Source organism: Furipterus horrens, unplaced genomic scaffold, assembly GCF_987537825.1.
Source record: "Furipterus horrens unplaced genomic scaffold, mFurHor1.1.pri manual_scaffold_15, whole genome shotgun sequence".
NCBI lineage: Eukaryota > Metazoa > Chordata > Mammalia > Chiroptera > Furipteridae > Furipterus > Furipterus horrens.
Genome location: NW_028327185.1, coordinates 12,411,181 through 12,437,341, shown reverse-complemented (window position 1 = coordinate 12,437,341; position 26,161 = coordinate 12,411,181). Strand labels below are relative to the sequence as shown.

At 48.1% G+C, this 26,161-nt stretch overlaps 1 protein-coding gene across 1 annotated transcript in view; it reads left to right on the top strand.

Annotated features, from left to right (window-relative positions):
* The first annotated feature begins 4,842 nt into the window (after positions 1–4,842).
* The window catches only part of KIF26B (kinesin family member 26B), a 363,294-nt gene continuing 341,975 nt past the window's right edge, over positions 4,843–26,161 (top strand). Inside the window, exons 1-2 of the mRNA XM_090263265.1 lie at positions 4,843–5,424; positions 6,114–6,515. Of these exons, the coding sequence (XP_090119391.1) occupies positions 5,362–5,424; positions 6,114–6,515 (465 nt within the window). The 5' untranslated portion in view covers positions 4,843–5,361. The remainder of the gene's footprint in view (positions 5,425–6,113; positions 6,516–26,161) is intronic.

Sequence of the window (26,161 nt, the reverse complement as noted above, 5' to 3'; positions counted from 1 at the left end):
AGCCGGGTAATGGACCTTCATTTTTTTGCATTTTGTACTTAGAGACATAACAGGGAAATACTGTTTTTGACCCAGGGGTAATAATGGAATAAATAAATTGGTGTTTATATAAGCTCTTGACTTTTAGAAGCCAGTATGTAATTTTTTCTTTCATAGAATGAGTGGGTTTTTAAAGTTAAATCTTGAAGTAATGCTGTCAGTATCCTCAAATGTGAAGACACGAGAAATCAATCTATCTGTCATCTACCTGTGCATCAGGGTTTGGTTGCATCATTAGAATTCTTTGGTCTAAGAGAAAAATGTAGCTAGTTTCTTTAAAGACAAACTCTTTAGGCCACTAACCCACAGAATAAAAACCATGGAAACTTCAAGAATTCTAAAAACCTAAGGTGGACTTGAAAAACCCACCATTAAAACTAAAATTAGAGAGTGCTGTATGCACAACCGAAATTCTGAAAGAAAACAATTACAAACTGAATAAAAACAACATAAAACCCTCATAAGGGCACTGGGGAGTGGCCTAAGCAGGCAGAAACTCACGTGGATTCAAGGACTCAGACCTTGAAAGGAGGGTTGGATGGTGTTTTCCACTCTGCTGGGCATGGTGATTATAACCAAGGGAGAAGGCCAGTCTTATTGGGTTTGAGGTCTTATTATGTGGTAGAGTTCAAGGCTGTCGCTGGAAAGGGAGGAGGAAAATCCTGGAAAGGAGAGATCCAAAGGGAGGCAGCCTTAAAATCCACATTAAATTTCCCTCAAATCCTTGGGTAACATTTTTGAATTTTGCATACATGCAAGAGTCCAGAGAAAAGAAGCATCTAGAAACTGGAAGAATTAAGCAGAGACTTCAACTACTATCCGCAGGGGAGCAGAGCTTAGAGTACAAGTCCCAAATTAGAGGGGATCATCAAACACTTTAGGCTTTCCACTGAAACCCCAGAAGTGCCACAGTTTAGGGGTAAAGAACAAGTCCCAGAATTAAGGGATTTTTCTTAGATCTAAGGGCAAAACCTAAGTAGAACCGCTCTACCAAAGCATAAAGCCAAGCCTCCCCAAGTTCAAGGTAACCTATCTGCCTGCTAGAAAAAAATCAATACTTCTCAAAGGAAGGTAATTGAACCTAGCATCTCTGTGCAATAATACCCACAATATCTGGCTACAGTTAAAATTCACTGGATCTGAAAGAAACAGGATGATGTGATTCAGAGTCAAGAGAAAAATCAGTTAATAGGAAGTGACCCCTGAATGAGCCAGATGTTGGAATTAGCAGACAAGAAATTTATTTATTTATTTATTTAAATAATTTATTTATTTGTTTATTTTTTTAGAGAGAGGGGAAAGGAGAAAGAGAGGGAGAGAAAGACCACTGTGTGGTTGCCTCTCAGTCATGCCCCTAACTGGGGACCTGATGTGCAACCTAGTAATGTGCCCTGACTGGGAATCAAACCAGCAACACTTGGCTCGCAGGCCGATGCTCAATCCACTGAGCCACGCAGCCAGGGCAGACAAGAAATTTAAAAGAGCTATTATAACAATGTTCAAGGATTTAAAGGGGGGAAAAAAGCAGATAATTGGAAACTATATATGTATGTGTGCTTTTGTAGAAAAGTCGTCGGCAGCCGTCCGTCTCGAGAGACGATGGTGTAGCTTCTTAAGAGTCTATCTGCACCGCCGAGAATGGCTGTGCAGTCCGACTCGGGAGTGACATGGTATCTGTCTCCTCCCGTGTTGAATCGACATCTTGCGATGACACTGAAGCTACAGAGCCTGGGCAGGGTAATATGGAGGGTCTGCTGTTGCCCATGCAGCAGACCCCCCCTCTCTTCGCAGCTGAAGGGTCCAAGGGAAAGACGGAGTCGATACAGCTTGGGTTCAGGTGCGCCGCAGGAGTTGCCAGTGTTGACTACAACATCAAACCGCCTTGGGGACTCCGGCTCCGGATTTTCTGTCGGGGTTTACTCCCTTAGCCTTTCCCCTGAAGAGGTATGCTGCAAGGCAGCGGAGGTTTTTTGGAGTCAGAGTTTTCCTTCTCTGATGTACCCTGACTGGAAGATCGAACCAGCGACACTTAGCTCGCAGGCCGACGCTCAATCCACTGAGCTAAACCAGCCAGGGTTTGTAGAAAAGTACGATATCTAAAATGAAGAACTCACTGCATAGGCTTAACAGTTTGCAGACAGCAGAGGCAAGGGTGGTGAACAAAGATCAGCAGACAGTATCCAATCTGAAGACCAGGGGGGTAATGACTGAAATAGTGAACAGGCCTCACTAACTTACAGGATAATCATAAATTCCCCAAATTTGGAGAAAAACATTAACTTTTGGGTCCCAGAAATTCAGCAAAACCTAAGCTAAGCAAATATAGAGAGAACTGCATCTGGGAACACCACAGTCAAACTGCTGAAAACCAATGATGAAGAGAAAATCTACAAAGAATCCAGAGAAAAAGGACACACTGCCTAGAGGAGAACTCCCGTAAGAATCACTGCTCATCTTCCAGGAAGGCCAGGAGGCGATGGGTCTTTAAAGAGCTGAAAGAAAACTAGCTGTCAATCTAGAATTCTGTGTCTAAATTAGTCTTCAAACACAAAAAGTGGAAAAAAGACATTCAAAGACTCATATAATCATTAGAGCTAAAAGGGTGAAAGCAGAATAAAAAAGATATTCCATTAACAGGAAGGCAGGAGAGACAGGAATGAAGAACAGTACAAACAAAAAAAAGAGGGATACTATCAGCAATGTGAAGCTCAAAAATCTTATGTTAAGCAAACACTAAAGAATACATATTGCATAAATTTTTGGGAATAAAAAGTTCAAGATCAGGCAAAACTAATCTATGGTAATAGAGATCAGAACAGTGGTTGTATATAAGGGGTGGGTAGGAAGAGACAGGAGAGAACTTTCTGGAATAATGGAAATTTATACTTTGATTAAGGTGTAAATTACCTGGGAGTATACTTTTATCAAAATTCATATAATTGTACGCTTAAAATTTGTGCACTTCTCTGTAGATTTTACATCCATTTTTTAAAAACCTCAAATACAATTCCATGCGGGGCCTCCGAGTGTAATATTTGACCAACAGAGGGCGCTCCGAGCTCACCAAACACGCTTTAGGGACTCATCTACTGACGGATGCAAATCAGACTAGCAGGGGTCTCTGTCTCCAAGGTGGTAACTCGCAGCTCCCCAGTAGCTCTCCCTTGGCACCCCACCTTGTCCACCTGCCGCACGTCCATTTCACCTGGCCGCACGCTCCTTTTCAGCTGATAAGCAGTGCGTAGCTAATGGCGATGCTGTTTCCCGCGGCACCTCTCCGGAGTACAGATGCGGCTGGGATCTCGCGTGGGCTTGCCTGCAACTGTACCTGCACGCCCCCGCCCCAAGGTCTTCTCTTGAAATGATCGCTTTTAAATTGGAAGCAGGAACGTAATGGAAACTTCCACACTGTTCCCGACATCTTCATTTCGACCTTCTTACCTCGCTGTGGTGACTGTGAAATATTCCCACGCAAGGGCGGTGACGCGCGGGAGGGTGGGTGGGTGGCGGCACAGAAGGAATTTTTCCCTGTAGAAGGCAGGGTGTGTGTGTGTGTGGAGTGGTGGCGTTGCCCCGGGGTTCCAGCAACCCAGAATATTGTCTTCTTGCCCCCTCCATATCACGGAAGGAAGGTGCGCAGGAAAAGCCCCAAACCTCCTTTGCGCCCTCGCCTAGCCCCAGGCCGGGTCTCTCCCGGACGCCGAGATGCCATTACACCTCATGTGATCCCCGCCCTGGGCCGGTCCTTCCAGAGGCGTCTCGCGGGGTGTTAATTAAAGGTCACAACAAAACAGACCTGCTGGCTTACCAGAAGAAATGTACTCCCGGGAAATGAAAAATGACACCCTGGAGCAGCCACGTGTGGAGCCCAGCAGACGCCGGCTTCCTGCGCTCCTGGGCGCTGCGCCGGAGTGGGTGGGGGGTTCGTGGGGGGGGGATGACTAGTGCTCCGGGGACTCCGAGGGCCCAGGAACGGAAAGACAGGAAGGCGGGGAGCCGATAGGGACCGGCCGGGCGAGGCCAGGGCTAGTTCGCACACACCCTCCTTACCAGGCCCGCAGAGTCGCGCTGCAAGTGTGCAGGGCAGCGAATCCCTCAGTTTCCCCTGCCCCGCAGCTGCCCTCTTGATCACGGGCTCACCTGTCTCAGCGCTGGGAGGCCGGGCACCTCGCAGACAGGGGCTGAGCGGGTGGGGACCCCCGTCCTAGGGCTGTGATTGGGAGGGTGGCCCGGTGGCCGGCCGGGGGTCGTTAGGGCCATTCCAGAAAAGGTTTGCAGGGCAGCTCTGGGAGAACAAAGGGCGGGGGGAGGATCAGGCATGTTTGCGGACTTGTTTGTGACTCAGTCCCTTTTACCCGGCGTTTCAAAGGCAGAACTGCAAGCCTCGCCAGAAAGAGAAAGAACTTGGGGGCGGGGGAGGCGCGGGCTCATTTCTGTCCAGCCCCACTGGCTCGGCGCGGCCTCTCGGCTCCAGGCGCGCGCAGTGGTGTTTCATTAGAGCCCTGGACGCGGGCCACTCACCGGGAACTTCCCCGCAAGGAGCGAGATTTACAATCCCCCATCCCCCAGTCGGCTCTCGGCCTCTCAATGTCAGGCAAGAGCGCCGCAACCTAAAATGGAGCCCGGCCGGCGCGGCGGCGGCAGCCAGGCGGCGGGCTCCCGGGCGGCGGGGCCGCGAGTCCCCAAGCTCTGCGCTGCGCCCGGGCGCACACGCGCGCCCTGACCGCGGACGGCGCCCGGCCCTGCCGAGCCGCCCCTTTCCCTGCCCTCGCGCAACTGTCAGGCAGAACGGGCCGGCGGATATTGGCTCCGCGACACGCCGAGGCTCCTCCCCGAGTCTGGATCTTTATATTTTGGGAGAATTTCTTTGAACTCAGTTACCAAGCTGCGTGAAGGAGACAAGTTCCCACAGCTGGCTCGCTGGCGGGGGCAAGGCGAGGGCTCGCCCACCTTCTCGGCGGCGGCCACGTGCCCTGATTGTAAGCGTCCTTTCCCTGGTGGAGGAGCACGGACTCACTTGGCCGAGGGAAATGCCAATTATCTGGATGTGACCGTGAAAAGAAAACGTGTGACTGGAGGAGGCAGAAGAGGATGAGGAAAAGCAGTATTTGAAGAAAGGATAAACCATCCACTCCAACCCTTTCTGCAAATTGGTGCTATTACTTCTGGGGCCCATTTGCTTTTATCCCCCCTCCCCTCAATTAAGAAACCTTGACTTGAGGGCCAAAAGACAGCCCCCTCCAACTGGGGGACCCTTCTGGGTTGGAAGACCTTGTGGATGTAGCGCCGGTGGAACATTTAGACTCTCCTGGAAAAGCCACCATGAATTCGGTAGCTGGGAATAAAGAGAGGCTTGCGGTTTCCACCAGGGGCAAGAAATACGGGGTAAGTTGTGACTGGCACAATGCGGAGACGCGTCTCCATACCCACGTCGGCCGGGGTCCCCCCTTTCCGGGAACCATGCGCTGCTGCAGGGCGGCTCCGAGCTCTCCCTGGGCTGCAGAGGCGCTGCCGCCGGGTCTGCCTGCGGGGACTCCCGCACGCTCGCCCTGTCCTGGGAATTTTTTCAGTCCTCCCGTGCCTCCCCTTTCCCGGACCCCTAACTTTTGCAGCATTCCTGCACTTAAAGGGAGAGTTATGCCAAACGGGAGGGTTTTCCATGAATTCTCTGCCGTTCCTTGGGATCTTTCCCCTGAACCTTCAGGATCCAGAGAGCTATACCACGAATGAATGAATAAAAATCCAGAAGTCACAGTTCCTCCGCCCCCCCTGCCCCGGGATAGCGGCTTCCAGGATCTTGAACCTGGGCTCTTGCTGGAATGGGTGTGGGGTTCAGAAGCGCGGGGCTCTGAATCTATGGGTTCGCCCTGCAGATACCATTGAAACCCCGGAGCGAGCCATCTCCTTCCCCGCCACCCGGGCGCTGGAACTCATTTAAAGACAGTTAACGAGACAGATTTGGCCATGGGGCTCGGAGAGGTCCCGAACGTGCGCCATTGGCGCTCGCCCGGACCCTGGGTGGTGCGGAGATACCCCGGAGGGCGCCCCTGACACCGGCGCGTCTTTTCCCGCAGGTGAATGAAGTCTGCTCGCCCACCAAACCCGCGGCACCGTTCTCCCCCGAGAGCTGGTACCGGAAAGCGTACGAGGAGTCGCGCGCCGGCAGCCGCCCCACCCCCGAGGGTGCCGGCTCGGCGCTCGGCTCGTCGGGGACCCCGTCCCCAGGCTCGGGCACCTCGTCCCCGAGCTCCTTCACGGGCTCCCCGGGCCCCTCCTCCCCAGGCATTGGCACCAGCTCGCCAGGCTCCCTGGGAGGCTCGCCGGGCTTCGGCACCGGCTCCCCCGGCTCGGGCAGCGGCGGCGGCTCCTCCCCCGGCTCGGACCGCGGCGTCTGGTGCGAGAACTGCAACGCCCGCCTGGTGGAGCTGAAGAGGCAGGCGCTGAAGCTGCTGCTCCCCGGGCCCTTCCCCGGCAAGGTGAGCGCCGCGCGGGGCGGGCGGGCGGGCGGGCGGCCCGGGGCTCCTGCAGCCTCGCAGCCCACGGCAGCTGCCTCTCCCGCAGCCACTGCGCGCCTCGCCGCGGCCGGAGGAGCCCTGCCGGCGCTGGGGCTGCTGAGCACCCCAGCGGGCGCTGGCACGGGTGCGCAGCTTCAGGCCTGGGGTGGGGGACGACCTCGCACATCTCCCAGGACACCGTGGGGCGCAGAGCTTGGGGGCCTTCCACGGTTTCAGGCCTCAGCGCCCACGGGGGATGCCCCAGGTACTTGTCCTGTTGTCCTGCACTCCGTGGAGTCCCTTTACGTGACCCCCGTACCTGCCCGGCCATCCCGTTGGACCTGCACAGAGCTGAGAGCCTCTCCCCGCTCATCCGCAAACCTTTGCTGGGTGGCAGGCCGGAGACACGCTGACATCAGCTTCTGGGGGCCTTTCCTTTGTGCCCCGCCCCAGGAGTGCCGGCCCGATCATTAGACTTTTTCCCCCGTCCCCACCCCACCCCACCCCACCCGCGATCCTTTACAGAAATGTCGGTGGTAGAAGTAAAAGCAAGCGCAGTTAGCGTTTCTCATGGCCTGTTTGTGGTCCTTCCTTCATCCCAGAATCACAAAAACAGAACACACCTATTGGAAAGCCAGCATTTCCCCCTAACATTCTGTCTGCCCGAGGAAGATGAAGGGGTGGAGAGCTGCCCGAGCCCGGCTACCTCCTGGCCCGCTCCAGCACCAAGCACGCTGGGTTCTCCATGGCAACCCTGCCGGCGGTGTGTGCCAGGCGCCCCCAGAGTGCAACACAATGCGATTGTGTTTGCGCTGTTGGGTCCAAGTGCTATCAAATGATAATATTTACTCTTGCACTTCAAAGAGTTTTTATCAGTGGTTGGAAATAGCAAGAACACAGTGGATTGCTGTGAGATTTCTGATAGGGTTTGTTCAATGGCATTTTCTAATTTATGTTTCTGTGACTTGAAATGCTGTGATTTTGTGTAGTGGACTTGAGGAATAACTGCACCTGCTCACCTTATCTGCTTATTCAAATACGCGCACATTGATGTTTTCAAATGCAAGGGTTAAACTAAACAAACACCCACAGACACTGTAAAATTCTAAATGTGGAAAATTACACCGAGAGAACTGGTTTTGTGAATCCCCAATTTATCTCAGAAATAATTAACTTGTGCATTGTTGTCAGTATGACATTTTGGTAGTTTGATGAGAGAACCAGCAGGACACCCCAAGAATAAATCTGAGGGCTTCTAAAAGCTTCTTTCACTCCTTCGATTTTACACTGTTTCTTCACTCACAGAATTATTTGGTCTTTTGATCATTTATCAGTATTCTTTGATTTCCTATGGCCTTCAAGGCACTGTGTTCAGCACAGCAACGAAATAACAGGTACCCACAGCCCTTGTCCACATGGAGCTTATATTCAATGGAGGATACTAACATTAACCACACAATGTACAATTCATAGTTTATTCTTCTACCAAGAACAGCATGGGGTGCTGTGAAATCGTATAAGCAGACTAGACCATCTGGCACCTTTGGGAGAACATTGGTTCTTGAAGATCTAACATCTAATATATGGAAATCCTAACAAGTTGCAGCCCACTAGATCATTCTAGAACATTCTTGAGGAGCTATTCATATAAGAGCTTCTTGTTTGAGAGCTCTTGTGTGCAAAGGTAAATGAAAAAACACCCTTCTCATAAAACGGGAGGAAGGGAAGGAAATCCGCAGGAAGAAGAAACAAATGTTGAAATGTAAACCTGTCCCTCATGCTTTGTGGAGTCATGGGACAAAGTAGACTTTTGGGGGAGTTCATTCACAGGGTTATAGGAGGCCACTCAAAATATTTGCCAGTTTTAGTTACGTGACAAAATAAAAGAGTTGCTGGGCGGCTGATCATATTGCAGAATGATGACTTCAGAAGGAACGTTGAACTTCAGTGCTTGACACACACCACGATGGCCAGTCTCACGGGAATCACTTGAAGTACACACAGGAACATGACACAGCTGCCTGGGTTTTCTGTGTGACCTAGCACAATGGAACTGACTTCTGGTACCGGGAGTGCACGAGACTTAATGAGAACCAATGGTGATCTGGATTATTTTATTGTTAGTAACAAGGTATGGGCCCTAAATTTTAAATAAAAGTATTCTTGCATGTCTCTGAGAATAATAATTTTAGTTGTTGTTTTTTTTTTTCATTTTTAAAGCATTGGTACCCTCGGATGGGGTACAGTTTTCATTACACCTTAAAAATTTGCAACATTTAAATCAAATCAATGCTGTGTTCTCTTGATCGCCGTGGATGGAGGTCCGTGCAACTCAGAGACAAGGCCCTTCTTCTCCTGGGAGCTGGATTTATGAGCAAATGGTGGACCCCTGTAGCCCTCAGGCACAGAAGGAGTTAAGCTGCATAAGAACAAGACGGGTCATTGTGACTCAAGCATGCAGTTTGCAATAGAGAGTAAGAGTCTGGAAGATAAAAACATGGTTTTGAGGGGTAATTAGCAAAAATCATCTTTGTAATTCGCTTAAGATGCTTAACTGCATTTGGGGAATAGTTTCTTAAATAGAGTATTAAATTCTACTAGGTGGTATTAAGAGTCTCCTAGGCAGGTATTTAAAAGTCAAAGGCAGGCTAGCACATCCAGGAACCTTCTTACTTCAGGATAATTTGGTTTCAGGTCTTTCTTCACCATTGATTTATTTTGTGACATTGAGACAATCAGGTTTCCTCCGTATTTTTAACTTTCCCGCTGATACACTAAAGAAGAAAATGATTCAAACCATTAGAATGTCATAAAAATTACTTTGGATAAAGTTTGAAAAGTGCTCCTGTTCTTCAGAGACGGACGTGAGCGTTGATGATTATCCATTAGACGAGATTCTGGTTGATTTATGTTTCACAGAATTTAGGGTTTTTCTTACAAAACAGTATCCGCTTTCAGTTTCTAACTTCATCAGTTCATTTCCCAAATATACTGTCATATGAGCTCTCATGCAGCGCTCGTTGGTCGGTAGCAAGTTCTGTAGAAGTCCCTCAGCCTTGTTGTCTCTAGGACAGTCAGTTCCAAAGGGGAGGAGAAGCGCAGGTGAGCCCATGCAGGGGTGTCTGGCTGGCCCCAGGAATTAGTCAGTGACCCTGGTGGCCTGCGGAGTGACCGTCCTGTTCTGAGCATTCTCAGCAGGCACGTGGCCACTTGCCGGAGGGGGAATGTAGGGACAGAGGCAGGAAGTGGGAGGGGGCACAGATCTGGGTGAAACTCAGAGAGAAGATGGAGGAGAATGGATTTGGTGTTGGGCATTGAGTTTGAGGTTTCAGGAAAGAGAGACTAGAGGCAGATTTAAGAATAAAATAGATGGTAGAATGTACGAGTGACAACTGTGAGCTCACATAGCCCTTCATGATGCCCTGGATTCAGCCTTTCAAACAGCAGCTCACCTGGGCGAGGAAAGATGTGTTCCTGGTGGCTGATTGTAAGACACTCGGGTTAATTTTTATTACCTCAGTCAGTAAAATAAGTACTTACCGGGTTTATGTCATTTCTTTTCGAGGGCTGGTAAGTTAAAAAAGAAAACAAAAGAATGTAGATTTGCGAAGTGTTGGGATTTTAAGTAAAACAGCCCCTTTACCCTAATTGCAGTGTTTCAAATATAAAGCCATTTCTATGCACTGGCAAGAGCGTCTTTCTTGTTCTATGCACAGTTGAGGCATCAAGCCAGAAATAGGGGCCCAGGAATGAATCTCCCGTTTTGGGGCTACCCTAGAGCATGCCGAGATCTGTGACAGAACTTTTGAATTGACAGTGTAAGCCCTGTGAAATATCAGCCCTGAGGAATTCCCTGGAGTAAGCAGAAATGTTCCCGCTTGGCAAAAGGTTATCAGACATCTGTTCATTTCCATATCAATAAAAGAAAATCTTTTATGTTAAAAAAAAAAAAAAAGGGCCAGAAAGACATTCCTATCTGATTTGTTCTCAGTCACATATTCTGGGTCCATTTATGCCCCAGAAATATCAGGAAGATTAGCCAGACGTACTGAGAACGGTGGCCAAGAGTCACAGAGATGAAAGGAATGTGTCACAGTGGTTTAAAAACACCAAACGTAGACTCTAAATAGCCAGAGCCCAAGTCAGTCTAGACGTGGAGATTTTATATATATATATATATATATATATATATATATATATATATATATATATATATATAATTTGTATTTTCCCAGCTCCAAAACAGGGGTATGAAAAAATAACTATTTAAAAGATCCCTAGAAGCTATTGTAAGATATTCTATAAATAGATAAAATATACTACATTTTAAATACTTACTAATTACGAGAAAATTCTCTGTGAAATCTAAGAACACAGGACTGTTTTCAGAAAGCTTCATTTGAATCTTTCCGATTTCAGAAGTATTTGAAATAAAGAAACAGCTAATAGATAATATCAGTAATGAACAAGTCTTGTAGCATTTATTATTAAAAAAAGTTTCTGGAACATTTTAGGGATTATAAAAACATTCCTAGTAGAGACGTGTGAGCAGAGATCTCTTCTTTAAGGCTTAGCAAGCTATGGAATAATGGCATTGCGGTCTACCTGACTTTTAATTGTGAACCAACAGGTCAATTTTTTTTTTTATAGTGACTTCATTCACTTTGTAAAAATCCCTGGCCTGTAGTAATTTCTTCCACACTCACTGCAGATAGCATTATCGCATTAGAAATATGATTTTTAAATGGCCGAGGCTAGTAATTTGTCAGCATTTGGAAGGATTAAGTAAGTAGAATTTAGGCAGTGTTATTGTTGCTCTTTGGGATTCTGTCACGGACCGTCCCATTCATTAGCTAGAAGTCGTTGGCAGCCGTCCGTCTCGAGAGACGATGGTGTAGCTTCTTAAGAGTCTATCTGCACCGCTGAGAATGGCTGTGCAGTCCGACTCGGGAGTGACACGGTATCTGTCTCCTCCCGTGTTGAATCGACATCTTGCGATGACGCTGGAGTGTCCTCTCCAGTGAAGCTGAAGCTACAGAGCCTGGGCAGGGTGATATGGAAGGTCTGCTGTTGCCCATGCAGCAGACCCCCCCTCTCTTCGCAGCTGAAGGATCCAAGGGAAAGACGGAGTCAATACAGCTTGGCTTCAGGTGCGCCGCAGGAGTTGCCGGTGTTGACTACAACGTCAAACCGCCTTAGGGACTCCGGCTCCGGATTTTCTGTCGGGGTTTACTCCCTTAGCCTTTCCCCTGAAGAGGTATGCCGCAAGGCAGCGGAGGTTTTTTGGAGTCAGAGTTTTCCTTCTCTGATGTGCCCTGACTGGAAGATCGAACCAGCGACACTTAGCTCGCAGGCCGACGCTCAATCCACTGAGCCAAACCAGCCAGGGTATTAGCTAGAAGTAATGGTGGCGTAATGATGATGATTATAACTGACTAACAATTATCAATAGTAGGAGCTAGGCACTATACTAAGATGCACATATATGCATATGTAGATACCCAAAATCTCATAGCAAAATGAAGATGAACCAGAGTTGTTTTATTTTAACCCTGGGACTCCAGGTGCTCAAAGTGGTGGCAGAAGGAAGCGACGTGCAAGGGACAGAGGAATCCAAGAATGCTTTCACCCCCAAAGCCCTGCTCAAGAGAGAATGTTATGCTTATTTTTCCTGGGTAACTTCACTTTTAGGGTGGGGGTCGGGGGTGGGAAAAATATGTGAGGTTGTCAGGATTCTAAACTGAGTCATTTTCTTGGCTGGAATGAAATGGAGAGGGAAGAGGAACTTCCTCCTATTTAATAATCACTCAGTGGAGACTCTGTTGTCAGCCCTTTTTGAAACACCCTGCCCAGAGCCCTGTGCTGGCTGACCTTCAGTGGGATGATCCAGGGCAAGGTTAGCGGGGTGACCAGATTTCCACTCGGTTCCATCCTTGGCCAAGACTGCAAACTGGCGATGTCTGTGAGGGGCCACAGTCTCTTGGGGAGGGCAGAGCTGATTTCCTTGTAACCACAGAATTGAGCCACAGGCTGGTCACAGCATCTTCCCTTTCATAGGCCTCCTAATATGGTCCTACCATCTATAACGGGCTGCCATGGATTGTTCCTACAATATATTACATGCACGGTCAGAAATATCTCAAAAGTATGTTTGCAGAGGTGCAAAGGGATGGAGAAGACACCAGTGTTCCTAAATTACTTGGGAAATATTTATCAAAATAAGAAATCAGTATCCATCATTCTGCTCACGGCCCTTGGCCTACCTCAGGCTCCAGCTCCATGCAGATAAATTAGATTTCAAGTCATGCTTAGAAAGGTGTCTGTCTACTGCTCCTAGAGTTTGAAAACTCTTTTCATCATCATCATCATTATCTTTTTTTTAGGGACAGGGCCTTATTTTATTCCACCAATGTGAAGGCATGCTCTTTTATCACAGACTGCCTGACAGGATTAGCCTGACTTACAGGTCTCCCACCCAGGTTTTCAAGGAATTCACCTATGTTTTTTTGGAGCGTTTATAATATTTAATATTTCTTTTTAATATTTAGATCTCTGATCCACTGGGAGAGTGTAGTTTTTCCCACTAAGTGAGATACTGGCTTTTGGACCGAGGCCCATATATGTTTATAAAACTTAAGGAAAGTAACCATCAATTTCTATTTTATTTAGTGTTTTTATTCAGGAGTTAGTGTTATATTTTGCCAAAGATCTTTTCAGTTTTTAGGGAGATGATCATATGATTTTTCTCCTTAGATTTGTTAATATTGTGAATTATTATCATTGATTTCCTAACAACGAACCATCCTTGCATTCCCATAATAACTTCCCAATGTATTTTTAAAATATGCTGCTGGATTCCGTTTGCTAATGTTTTATTTATTATTTTTACTTTCATACTAATTTGCCAGTGTTTTTTTTTTATTCCCATTCATGTACCAGCTACAGTACTATGCCACATTATAAAAATGATGTAAAAAAAGACTAATGTTCTTCCCCTACACTCTACCTAGTATCAAAGACGGAGTTAGGGTGCAGTGTGCCAAATGCTGGACCACGGGCTGTGCACGCTGTCGGGGGGCAGCACAGGCAGGTGGGGCTCCCGCTGACCTTGGAAGGGTGAGCAGGAGTTCAGCCTGTGAGCAGGTGACACACAGACATTTCTGGAGGAGGGAATGGCAGGCATAGGCACAAAGGGTTATGTGTGCTCAGCACCCTTGGGGACCTGTCTTGTCACCATAGCACGGTGTGCGCATGGGCGAGTGGCAGCCTGGGAAGGTGGCAGGGAGAGAGAGGCTACAGGACCTTGCAGGCTGCAGAGTCTGGATATTATCCTATAGGCCATGGGCAGCCATTCAAGGGCTTTCAGGAAGGGAGGGAAGTGCTCAGACACTCCGTGAAGAGCCACTGCTCTGGCAGTGAGAGGGGAGGGGGACTGGAGGAACGGTGTCATGGGGTCCAGGCAGGAGGCCGCCAGACCTGAGGAGAAGAGGACGCAGACTGGAGCTAAGGCAGCAGCAGTGGAGATGAAGAAGCAGCTTGGATGTGACCGATCTTGTTCACAGAAAACCATGAAGGGTGGCCCCTGAGCTGTGGGTGGGAGGGAGAGGGGAGCATGAGGTGTTCTCCCAGATTTCCGGCTCGGGCCAGTGTGTGGGTGGTGCTGCCGTTTACTGGGATGGAGAATACAGGCAGACAGGGTCTTTGTTATTGCGGTTCTGAGTTTTGGGGATGGCTGTGGACAGTAAAATTGGTTTGGGCTCCGCAGAGCTTGAAGTAGGATGTTGCATAGGCGTCCAGCTGGGGCCGTATCTGGGAGACACCCCGCAAAGAAGGTGGGGGAGCCCACAGAGCTCTGCACGGAGCATGGGTGGAGCGAGATGGTAGACACCTGAGCATGGAGATGGGGGACCCACTGACACTGAAGGGACAGGGAGCTGGAGGAGTCTGGAAGGCAGACCAAAAAGGAGAGGCCAGAGAAGGGCGAGGAGCACAGGAGCCAGTGGTGTCCTGGAGACGGTGGGAGGACAGAGCCTGTGTGTGGGGTGTGTGTGTGTGTGTGTGTGTGTGTGTGTGTGTGTGTGTGTGTAGGGACGATAACAGGTCAGCTCCCTCGGAGAGTCAAGGGGGTAAGGCCTGAGGTTTCCACTGACTCGGCAAATGGGGGGTCAGTGGGGATCTCTGTAAGGCGATGCCAGCGTCCTGGAGAAAGACAGGCAATGACAGGTGCCCAGGAGTGGATGGAAAGGTGAGTGCGTCTGAGGCGGGACTCAAGTGGTTGAGGACACTGAGAGGTTAAGGGAAATCCACTTTTCAGGCTCTTACGACTTTAAAAATGAAGATCTGGGGTCAGTAACTTGGGTACAAAATCAAGCTGCATCACTAAGTCACTTAGCCTTTCTGAACCTGGTTGTCCCCATCTCTCCAGTGGGGGCCCTGATAGCATCACGTGGGGCGGGGCATTGCTGTGAGGGTCAAGTGTAATTGTGAGTGAGAGTCACCTATCACTGCCAGTTTTTATTCCAATGAACTTGAGTTTTAGGAAAGGCCTCCTGCCTGCCTCCCTCCCTCCCTCCCTTCCTTCCTCCATCCCTCCCTCCTTCTCTCTCCCTCTCTCTCTCCCTCCTTCTCTCTCTCTCCCTCTCTCCCTCTCCCGCCCCCTCCCCGCCCCCACCCTTTCCTTTTGCCGCTGCCTGGACACCAAGTGAAAAAGCAGCCGAGAAAATGGAACCACGCAGCTCATCCCCTTTGCTGCTTCTTCACCTGCAAACGAATAAGGCATCTCTGACTTAATTATTCACGTGCAGGGTGGCTCCGCAGAAAACTGAGCAGGGCTCGGTTGATAAAAAACAGCTACACCCGTGAGAAGAGAGCCGTGAACGTGGACTGCGATGCTGTCGCAGATGGAAATCCCCGGAGGAAGCCCGGCCCCTCTCAGAGGCCCTGCTGGGAGCTCACAGACGCTGGCTGGCGGGTAGGCTCTGGTGGGTGGAGGAGAGGGAGCAGATTCTGCCAGTGACCACGCATTTAATGTGCAGATCCGAACAGCACCAGGAATTCGGGCTTATCTGCCTTCCAATCCAGTTTTATCTTTCTCAGACAGTTTTCTTTGCAGTTATACTTTGCTGATCCTATCCTATCAATTCCGACCAGACCCTGTGGAGAAGTCTGGAAATAAGGACACCCTCCCCCGCTGAGAAGTTTTTCCTGCACAAATCTCTGCTCCCAGAGCTGGTGTTGACCTGGGCAGAGAGAGTTCTTATAAACTCAGATTTAGAAAGAATCTGTATTCTTATGCTGCCATATAGGTAAACATATCGGGAGGCTCTGGGGTTGAGTGAGTGTGTTTTTAAAATTTTACTTATTTATTTTTAGAGAGAGGGGAAGGGAGGAAGAAAGAGAGGGAGAGAAACATCAGTGTGTGGTTCCTCTCACACACCCCTAACTAGGGACCTGGCCTGCAACCCAGGCATGTGCCCTGACTGGGAATCAAACCGGTGACCCTCTGGTTTGCAGGCCTGCGCTCAAACCACTGAGCCACATCAGCCAGGGCATAAATGAGTTCTTCTGATAAGCATAAATGTCAGAATATATCTTAAGTGTTATGGACCAGGTTACTGCTCAGGTCTTTTCTACCCACCTTTTCAAGTTAATGGAGTTTAATTACCAACCACAAAAAGTTCTTGGAAAAAGTTTCAGCTTTCCTTGCAGCATAGTTTTGAAATCTTTGGTAGTTCTTACATGCAAAATGGCTTTATTTTTAAAGCATGAACTGCAAAGAATCACTTAAAGTCCACTTTGCCGCCACAGGAGTGGGAAATGTAAACTTTCAATCGTTCTTGATCTAATCTGAGTGATGTCTGAGATTTGTAATTGCTAATTCAGGATTTTTTCTAAGATAACATAGGAACTCACAGAGCTTGACATTTTTGGGTGTAATTCCGTCTTTTAATTAGCAGTGATGAACGGCTGTAGTTTCCCACGAAACATTATCATTTATTTATGGTGGTTCCTGACTTTAGAGTTGTAATCACTACTTCCTGACACCGTGCACCATCTAAATGGTGGTTTCATGCAGCCATCAGAGACTGACTTATAACTGATCAGATAGCAATAACAACAGCCAGAGTTGTCGAGCTCCCGAACCAAATGCTTGTACAGAAAATGGACAGTTGAATTCAGGCGAGCAACTGGCAACCACCGTTATTTCAGAAAAAATCAGCTGCCTGGCTCCATGGTGTGTCTTTCCATGGAGGGATGTCTTGATCTTGAACATGGCAGCTGAAGAAATGCTCTTAGATGTCTTCCCTGTGGTCCCACAGCCGTAGATTGGAGTATCACTTGTTTCCCGCCGAGCCAGGCGATGGGGGGTGAGCAATAGTAGGGGCAGGGTAGAAAGGGGAGGAATAAGATAGAGGGGAGGAGAAAGATACGAAAATTAAGGGGTGGTTGGTTGGTAGGCATTGGAGGTTGTCTACAATACCAGATGTTTGTGTTAAAAAGGACCATCCTGAGATGAGCTGACAGAGGTGCAGTCATGTCCCTCGCACTCATTAGCATTGTGATCTTGAGCAACTCACCTGTCTGGTTTGTACTTTTTCTATTGAAAACCAAGAGGTTCAGAGTAGGTGGTCTTGAAACTCTTTCCAAGCCTGCGAGTCTCCGTGAAGCTGGAGAGAAGCCCCAGGACTGGATGGACCCTGGTCTTTACCCCCAAGTTCCAGAGGGGCCCGTTGCACAGAATCCTGAATGGATTTCTGGCTGAGCCAAGGCCTGAAGCTGTCCCTTTAGCTGCCACCTTGGTGAGACTCAGCCAGCCAAGGTGTGTCCCCTCGTTTGCCGCTCCAAACGTAGGTACTGGTAGCACCCTCACGGCTGATGAGTCTGTCTTTGGAGTTTGGGTCACAAATAGACCAGATACTTCCTGTTTTTTAATAAAGCTGTTTACTTGACTGTCTTCAGTGTTTGTAAGCAGAAATAAACTTGGAAAAACAAAAGGACAATTGATTTTAGAAGAGCCACTTGGCAAGGAATGTTGGAGAAAATCGATTGCTTTATTTATAAGACTGCTTAAAGTTAGTTTTACATTTTAAAAAAATGTGCCATACTGATTAGGATTTAGAGATCATTTGTGGGGAGTTTGTCCTGGGTAGCAAAATAGGAACACCAGCACCCCAAGCATTTTATTCCACATTCTTCAAAAACATTCTCCATCTAAATTTTTTCCAAAACCTTTTTTGTTCCCTTTGATTTCTCCTTTTTTCTACTACTTCAAATATGTGAATAGGGCCCTAACTGTTCAGACCAATATTTACATATCCCATGCCTGAGACTTGGGTGTAATAACCCTGTAGTTTTTGATACTGTGGTTTATAAATGAGTCAACAAGGTGGATTAATGTACTCTCAATTTTATTTTTCTTTACCATTAGCCCAGGTGGCCTCTTTAAACTATCTGCTTCCAGTGAAAGGTGTCCCTCTTATTTCAACTATAATACTTTATATTTGCATTTTAGTCTCAACACAACTCAGGGAGCACGGATTTGAAAAGCGGAGCTCCATCTGGCCTTGACCTGCCCAGAGTGCATTAGGGCAGTTGAGAAGAGGCCCAGAGTGGCAGAATTCCAGTTATTACTCCTCATTCTTGCGCCCGGATCTCTGCCCTTACTGGCAGGGAGCACTGATGGAGCGTTCTGCAGCCAGGCACCCCCAGCTCAGCATTTTGCCTTCAGCCCAACAATCCCTCCCCATGTTCTCGTCAGTTACATTCTCAGATGTTGTCCCTTGTTGCTCTTCTTGTTCTTGTTCCGAAATTTGCTCCTGGAATTATTTGTGAAACGGCTAAGGAGAAGTCTTGCTACGTGGCTTACTGTGCAGGAACCCTGCAGGAAATAGACGAGTAGGTAAGGCGGGAGAGACATCCTGTCTGAGTTTCAGGCGTTGTGAGGCGGAAGCTTCTGGTGGAGGTCAAGGCAGGCAGCTGTGCAATCAAAGGGCGTTCAGCCCGAAGGATGCTCACGGTCTCCGCAGGCTGAGCGTGGAGGAAGGGTGGACAGCTGCAACTCTGCTGATGGTGGCTTTACGAGCACTGTTTGCAGCCAGGGCGGTACATGCAATACAGAGAGCCCCGGTTTTAATAGGGCTCACCGCCTCTCTGCTTCTTGTGTGAGGCAGCCTCTCGGGAAGGAAGTGGCTGGTTGTGGCCTTTTTGTGGTGGTCATCTGTGCTCATTTACTTTTTTGAGGCCGTACTCATGGTTGTTGGTGATTCTCCACAATGCCTCTTTATGATGGTCAGGAAGGAGCTAACGGGATGATGGAGAGGCTGAGGCGCTGGCCGGGACCCCTGGAACGCCCCGGGCTCCCGACTCTCCATCAGATTCTGATGGGATTTCTTTTCGCAGATACTTTGCCCTCAGGGATCTCCTTGACTTTGAACCTCGGCAGCATAGTCTTCGGAGTTGATTGATTTCACGTTTTGTTTGGTGCCTGTACACCCAGCAGACAGTAATTATTTGTTAAATTCACAAATTCTCCAAGGATTTTTGGCCCTTTGAAAGAAAAATAATCCTCCTCTCCATAGCCGTGTAATGAAAATGTCACTGGGGTGAAAGAAGGGGGTGCTGGCCGAGCGTGGAGCGGTAGGAGGTGATGCTCGGGCTGGTCCCGGGAGTGACACAGTGCCGTCCCCCTGACACATCTCCTGCTCCCTGGAGGAGTGAAATCCACAGGGATCCAAGCATGAGTGTGGTCCTTCTCCTGGGAGGATGTGGGTCTCGGTATTTATGGGTCAGCTAGTTTGGAGGTCCTGGGATTCCTTGTTAGTCAATGTCCTTGTTTTTGCTCATCCTGATGCGGTTATAGCCACTTCTAATATTGCAGGATAACGGACTGTGAAGATGCTCCCTGATGCTTAGAATGGGGTCCCAGGTGTTCCAAGCAGGACGTTTATTATCACCGGTTGGAACTCAGCTGAGAGGGCAAGAGGGAGGCCACTTACTCAGATGCTACACCTCAGGTTTAATGGCCCCTGCCGTCCCAGAAGTGATACTGCACAGTGGATACAACTCTGCCTCTGTGACTTGGTGAGATGGGGACATAGGATCCCATCCAGGATGGAGAAGAGTCTGGAATAATAAAGGACCCTCTCTTCTTGCAAAGGCTTGGAGCTGCCCTAGAGTTTGAAGTGAGAGGGCAATTCAGTCGGCCGGTTTTGCGTCATGCAGTGCAGGGTAGCGAGGAAGCAGGATGCTTTTAGCGTCAGGCTAGTTCTTAAAAGAAATGGCGCAGAGTTCATGGCTCTGGCTAAGAGCATCCTTCAGTATCTCCTGAGTAGGATGATGGACTTTTCAGACCCTCTTTATCACTCTTACACAGGACAGAATTTTTTTTTTTTTTAAATACAGGACAGAATTTAATTTAACATGTCAATTTAAATGAGTGCCATTAGTTTTTAATGCTGTTCATCACCTTTGCTCCTGGAGAGCTCAGAATATCCTTTTCGGTCAGTAGCATTTGATACGCACGGACACCAGCGCAGAAGTAAGCTTCGAGGTTTGCAGCATGGCATTGCTTTTGGGTTAAAAGCCCGACTTCTGCAGCCAGACCCTCCGGGTTTGCTCCTTGGCCCTGCCATTTCCCAGCTCGGTGCACCGAGAGGACTCACTGCTCTGTCTCGGCTTCCTCACCTGTGCAAGGGTGTTAATGGGAATTGCTTCGTAGGCACGTTTTGTGTGGCACATTGTAGGCGTTCATTAAATGTTAGTATCCAAACTGCTGTCTCAGAGAAGAATAACTTCGGGACTAGATGGAGTCCTCATTCAGCACAATTAACATTCAGTTTATTCGTTTTTAAATCTCTCATTACCTGTTTCTCTAGTTACCTCCCTGTTCATGTGTTTGGCCAACAGTTCTTGGCCTTTACCATCAATGAATGAGGTCTCGGGACTTGGTGCTGGGTGGGTGGGGGGGCGGTATGGAAACAGCGTGCTGAGTTCAATTAGGGGTACACGGCGGACCAGCATCCGCTGCTTCAGGCCATTGTCATGGGCCATGGCCACTTCTTTGTCATGGCGCACCTTTAAGGAAAGTCATGGCTGGATAGGGAGTAGGACGAGAAGTGGTGGCCGCTGAGTTGAGTCTGATACGGTGAGTAGGGATTGGCGAGTGGAGGCTGAGAAAGGGACTCTCATGAACAGAGAATAGAAACAGCTTCGAGGGTCTGTGTGACACCTGAGAAATGCGGCATTGCCAGCCAGCAGGTGTCCAAGGAGGGGAGCCCACCACACTGCCTTCACAAGACATTAAACCGCAATGTAAGGCTTGGACACTCATTTGAACAAACGTTCACGCCTTGTAGTGTGCCAGGGAAGCAGGACAACACGTATGTTCATGACAGCATTATTCACAGGAGCCCAAGACAGAAGCAATACAAGTGTCATCCATGGGTGAACGGATAAACAAAACGTGGTGGATGCATACAATGGAATGCGTGTACCATTCAGCCTTAACAATGAAGGAAACCCTGACCCGTGCTACAACGCGGAGGGACCTTGAGGACATTACGCTAAGCGAAATAAGTTGGACACAAAAGGCCAAATACTGTAATATTCCACTCACAGGAGGTACCTAGAGTTGTCAAGTTCACAGAGAGAACGCTGTGGAATGGTGGGTGTCAAGGGCTGGGGGAGGGGCAATGGAGAGCTGTTGCTTAATGAGTAAAAGAGATTGTTTGGGAAGATGAAGAAAATTCTGGACATGGATGGTGGTGATGACTGCACAACAGTGGGCCTGGACTTAATGCCTCTGAACTCAACAGTTAAAAATGGTTGAAATCGTCAATTTCATATCATGCATATTTTAACACACACACACACACACACACACACAGATAGCAATACAAACGGTGTCACAGAAGAGCGTTGTAAGGTAAGAGAGATCTCGTGGACTGTCCAATCAGGGAAGATTTCATCCTGTAGTAACCCATGAAGGGTAACTGGGATATTTGTTGACCTAACTACCAGATGCATCAAAGCACATGATGTGCGATATCACATTTAATCCTCACAACTGCCCTATGACTTGGGTAGCTTACTGTCCCCACGTCGCAGATGGGAATACTCAGCCAGGTGAAGTACCTGGACCGCCATCTTTTCTCCTTTCTCTTGCTTCCACTTAGCCTCTGAGAAGCCTGGCCTTGGCCAGCTGGGCACCCGTCAGCTCCTCCCTCCGCTCTCACTGGGGGTTGGCACGGGACCCACGCTACTCTGTCCGCAGAAACCAGGGCAAAGCAACTGTTTTATTTTGCCTGTACTAGTTTGGAAAGTTTTCCACCGTCACCGAATAAACACATTAGGCTGACAAATAAATCTTTGTGAGGGAGGCACATTAAATGGTTCCTTGCATCACAGTAACTAATGCGTTATGATCATTGCATTGCATATTTTGCAGTAAACTAAAAAAAATGACTTATTAGTGCTGGGGAACTTGACAGCAGTATTTTCAATGGCAGAGTAACCTTATAAATTTGGCAGTGCATTTTGTATTTCTTGCTTTTTTGGAGGTAGACCAAATGGACTCGTTTAAAGATCAGATAAGTTGATACAACCTTATATTTATAGAGCTACTCTCATCAGGGTACTTTCCTGGCCCTTTGCCACTATTTTTCCTTCTTTCTCCCAGCATCTCTTTAAGGAATGTCATGGCTGGATACAGGGGGAGTCTGTCTTAACTTCCTTTAAGGGGCAAAGAAAGAAAGAAGAATAGAGAGATCAAGAGACCTTTTTTTTCTTACTGATCCATAACTATTCAGCATCTTCTCTGTGCTGGTCACCTTTCAAAGCCCTGGACCCTTGATCAAGGTCACCAGTGAGCTCAGGTCAGAGCCCAAGTCCCTGCCTGCCCTTCTCTGGAGCAGTGTTGCTCTGAGCTTATAAGATTTCAGGGGTTGTTGAAATACCTGACTTTTTATGGGTGTCTGACACTGGGGAAAGGGAATTCACCAGAGTGTGACATACCTGAGGGCTCTGTCCCCAGACAAGGTGCCATCAAACCATGAAACTCCCAAGCCTTCCCTGCAGAGCCTCCTTCAAACCATTCTTAGGGACTCTGGCTAATTGGGGTTTCTTTGGGGGCCCATTGCTCACTCCTTGCTGCCTTTCCTGGTTGAGACTTCCCCTGTGGGCGAAAAGCTAGAACAGTGGCTTTTGTCTTAAGCAAGACGATAGATGGTACAGTAACTGCTTTCAGATGCTGCTGTTGTGGCCCAGATTCAGTATCGTGACCTAGAGGTGAAAGGTCACATATTCCATTACAGCTCGGAGCCAGTCAGCCCCCGGACTCCGGTGCGTTTCAGCAGAGAAAGAAGGAAGGATAGGGTGACGGGCCTGCTAGAGATCAGCTAGAAATAGGTAAGGAAAATGCAAGAATGGAGCTTCAGTTTCTACAGATATTTTTGTAACCTATGTTCATGTTAATACAAAAATACCAATGATGTAATCCTATATTCCTGGAATGAAGGTCGCACATGACTAAAATCTGTGCGATTTATATGTGAACATGGGTAGTGAATATATATATATATATTAGGCTGACAAATCTTTGTGAGGGAGGCACATTAAATGGTACCTTGCATAACAGTTAACTAATGCATTATGCTAATTACATCACATTTTGCAGTAAACTAAAAAAGGTGAGTTATTAATGCTTGGGAATTTGACAGCAGTATTTTCAATGGCGGAGTAACTATAAATTTATATATATATCACAAAGTGCTAGGTTCAGATCCAGTGCTTTTTTTCTTTCCCTGCTCTCGTTTTGAGAAAGGCTGAAATCTTAGTGATCTCATTCAGTTCCACCAGGAATGACTGCAGGCCTCAGACAAGGCTCTCAGAAGGCTGAAAGTCACTTCCTCTTTGGCGTTAGGGCCCAGTGTCCAGCCACGGTCACTCTGGGTGGCTGGCAGGCCACCTGTACTGTGAGCATGGTCATGCTGGGTGACTCAGCGGGGGCGTCAGAACAGGGCACTTGGGAGAGGGGAGGGGCAAAGGCCAGCGAGGGCGGGTTTCCATTGGCCGAGAGCTTTTAAGATTCTGTCCTACAAAGATTTTATTTTAGTCTTTTTTGAATAGTTCCTTTTATATTGTATTCTTCTATTACCGTTTATCCCCCGTCATGTAAAGATTTGAAAAACAAACAAAGCAAACCAAAACAGGTACAAAAAACAAGAAGATATAAATTTGTGGCACGTTGTAGAAAGTCAGAGTCCGGCAATGATTTAAAAGTCACCAAGAAGCCAAAATCTGAGTCCTAAGAACTCTTTTGTTGTATTAATGTTTCTTCAAAAGCCTCTTTTTATTTGTTCCATTTCTAACTGTTTCCTCTTCCTGTCTGCAGTTAGAGGGAAGAGCCACAAGCCTAAGGGCACTGCTTTAGTTAGTGGTGAAATTTTATTCTGAGAAATTTTACCAAAGTGTTTATTCCCTGTGAGACACTGGCATTATTATTTTTTTTTAAATACTTGTTTGGGAAGGCAAAGTTTCAGATAGATGAAGGTTATACCAGAATTCACTAGTGTAGTAGAAAGTCACATTCCACGCAAAGGGACCAGAGAAATTCAGGAAAATGCCTCTTTGGGTCGGGCATGGGATTTTATTTCCTTCTTTTTCTGCATCTCAGATGCCAGCTGGGATGCCTCCACCCTATTTCCCTGTGTCCCAGGAACCCGCCCCCCCCGACATGACATAGTCTTCACCCACCTCTGTTCATGAGTTAGCTGCTCCCCCTTGATTGGCAGACCGGCAGTTGAAGGCATAGAATGTCTACAAGGTGCTGGAGGTCCTGACAGGGGTGTAACATGCCATATGTTAGCGACTTCCTCCGAGACGCTGCTCCCCTCAAGACACCAGATAGATATGCGATCTAGTTCAGCTCTTTCAAGCTCAATGGAAGGGCTCAGGGACAGCTGGTAGGTCAGCTCCTCCTATCACCTGGAAGGATGGCAACAGGTCCTCTGAATTTTAGTTGATTCTTCCTGTGACCTTTGTAGGTAGCATGTACTTACGAGTAGAACCTGGCGTGATGCACTTAACTCTCTGGGACTGTTTTGAATAGGTGGTTTTCAGAGAGCAATTTGCCAAAACTTCTGCACAGACACACAGAGGTGTGACCAGCCCCCCTATTTCTTAAACGAAGACAACCATGTCTTTATTGACCCCTAATTCCCCCTAAGAGAATACAATATCTGAATAAAAGAGTAGGGCTAAGTATCCCCAGTTAGAGTTCTTTGGGGGAGTCGGTTCTGCCGTGTCAAACTTCAGGAGAAGCTGGGCTCTTGTAGGTGCCTCTTAGAATGACAGTGTGGACGGGGGCACTGGTGAAGGGCCATCTGAGCAGCCAGGAAAGCGTGTTTTGGAGAGCTGGGGGCTTCCCGGCATCCGTGTCGGAATGCCTCTCTGTGGTGTCTTCATTTCCCACCCTCTCTGTGAGGCGAAGGCTGGGATTCACTGACTCGTGGTTTTGGTTTTACTTGTCTGGGGACATGCGTCTCCTCCTGGCCTTCTGGTGATGGTTGATAGCAGTGGCGGTTTGGGTCCATTTCTGATTAGTAGAATGACCCTTTAAGTGAGACTAAGAGAAAACTGCTCCCCTGAAGCCTCTGGTTTTTCCTATTCAGGTTTAATGGTCTCGGCTCCTGGGTTTCAGCTGAGAAAATGAAGACTCGGAGTGGAGGGGGGAAGGATTGTGGCTTTTTGTTTGGAGAGAAGGTACAGGAGTTACATTAAGAGCTGGCACGAGGACGGACTAGGACTGGCTTCCACTCAAGGAGGAGAAACCTGAAGGTGGAGGGCTGGCGGATGTGCGGCGGGGAGGGCTTCTGTCGCCAGCAGTGACATGAAGGGGCCACGTCCCGATGTTCCTGGGCACAGGATATTCTGTCCCTTAGGAGGGGGCCACACGGAGTCCACATCTCCCCACCACTGCCCCGGGACAGAAGAAAGGCCTGCACTTCAGAACCAGTCCTAAGCCCGCTTGTTCAAGCCATTCCAGAACATTCAGGAACTATGTAGAGCACCTACTATGTGCTGGGCACTGCAATAGGAGCTCAGAACTTTCGCTTACAACCAAATAACCCAGTGTGAACTTGGGGTTGTCATCGTGGGTTCGGGGCTGTTAAAAATTTTATTTTTCTTTTTTGTTGGGTGACATTGGTTAACAAAATGATGTAAGTTTCAGGGGCACAATTCCACAGCACGTCATCTGTACGCTATTGTATGTTCAGCACCCCACGTTAAGTCTTCGTCCATCACCACCGATCTCCCCCATACCCTCTGCCACCTCCCCGCCCCCCTGCAATGACCACATTATATGCTGGGGCTGCATTTTTAAATGAGAGGAGTGCTGTCCCAAAGGCTTTGCTTTCTGTCCAGGTGCTTAATTCCTCGTCTTTATAGTGACCAGAGTCCTGGGCTGCTCTGCTATCAGCACACTCCTGGTGGTCTGTAGCCTAAATTTTCCTTCTTGAATTGTGGTAAAATGTCCATAACATACAAGTGACCGTCTTTGCCATTTTAAGCAGTTCTGTGGCATTAAGAGCATTCACGTGTGTGCAGCCATCACCACCACCATCTCCAGA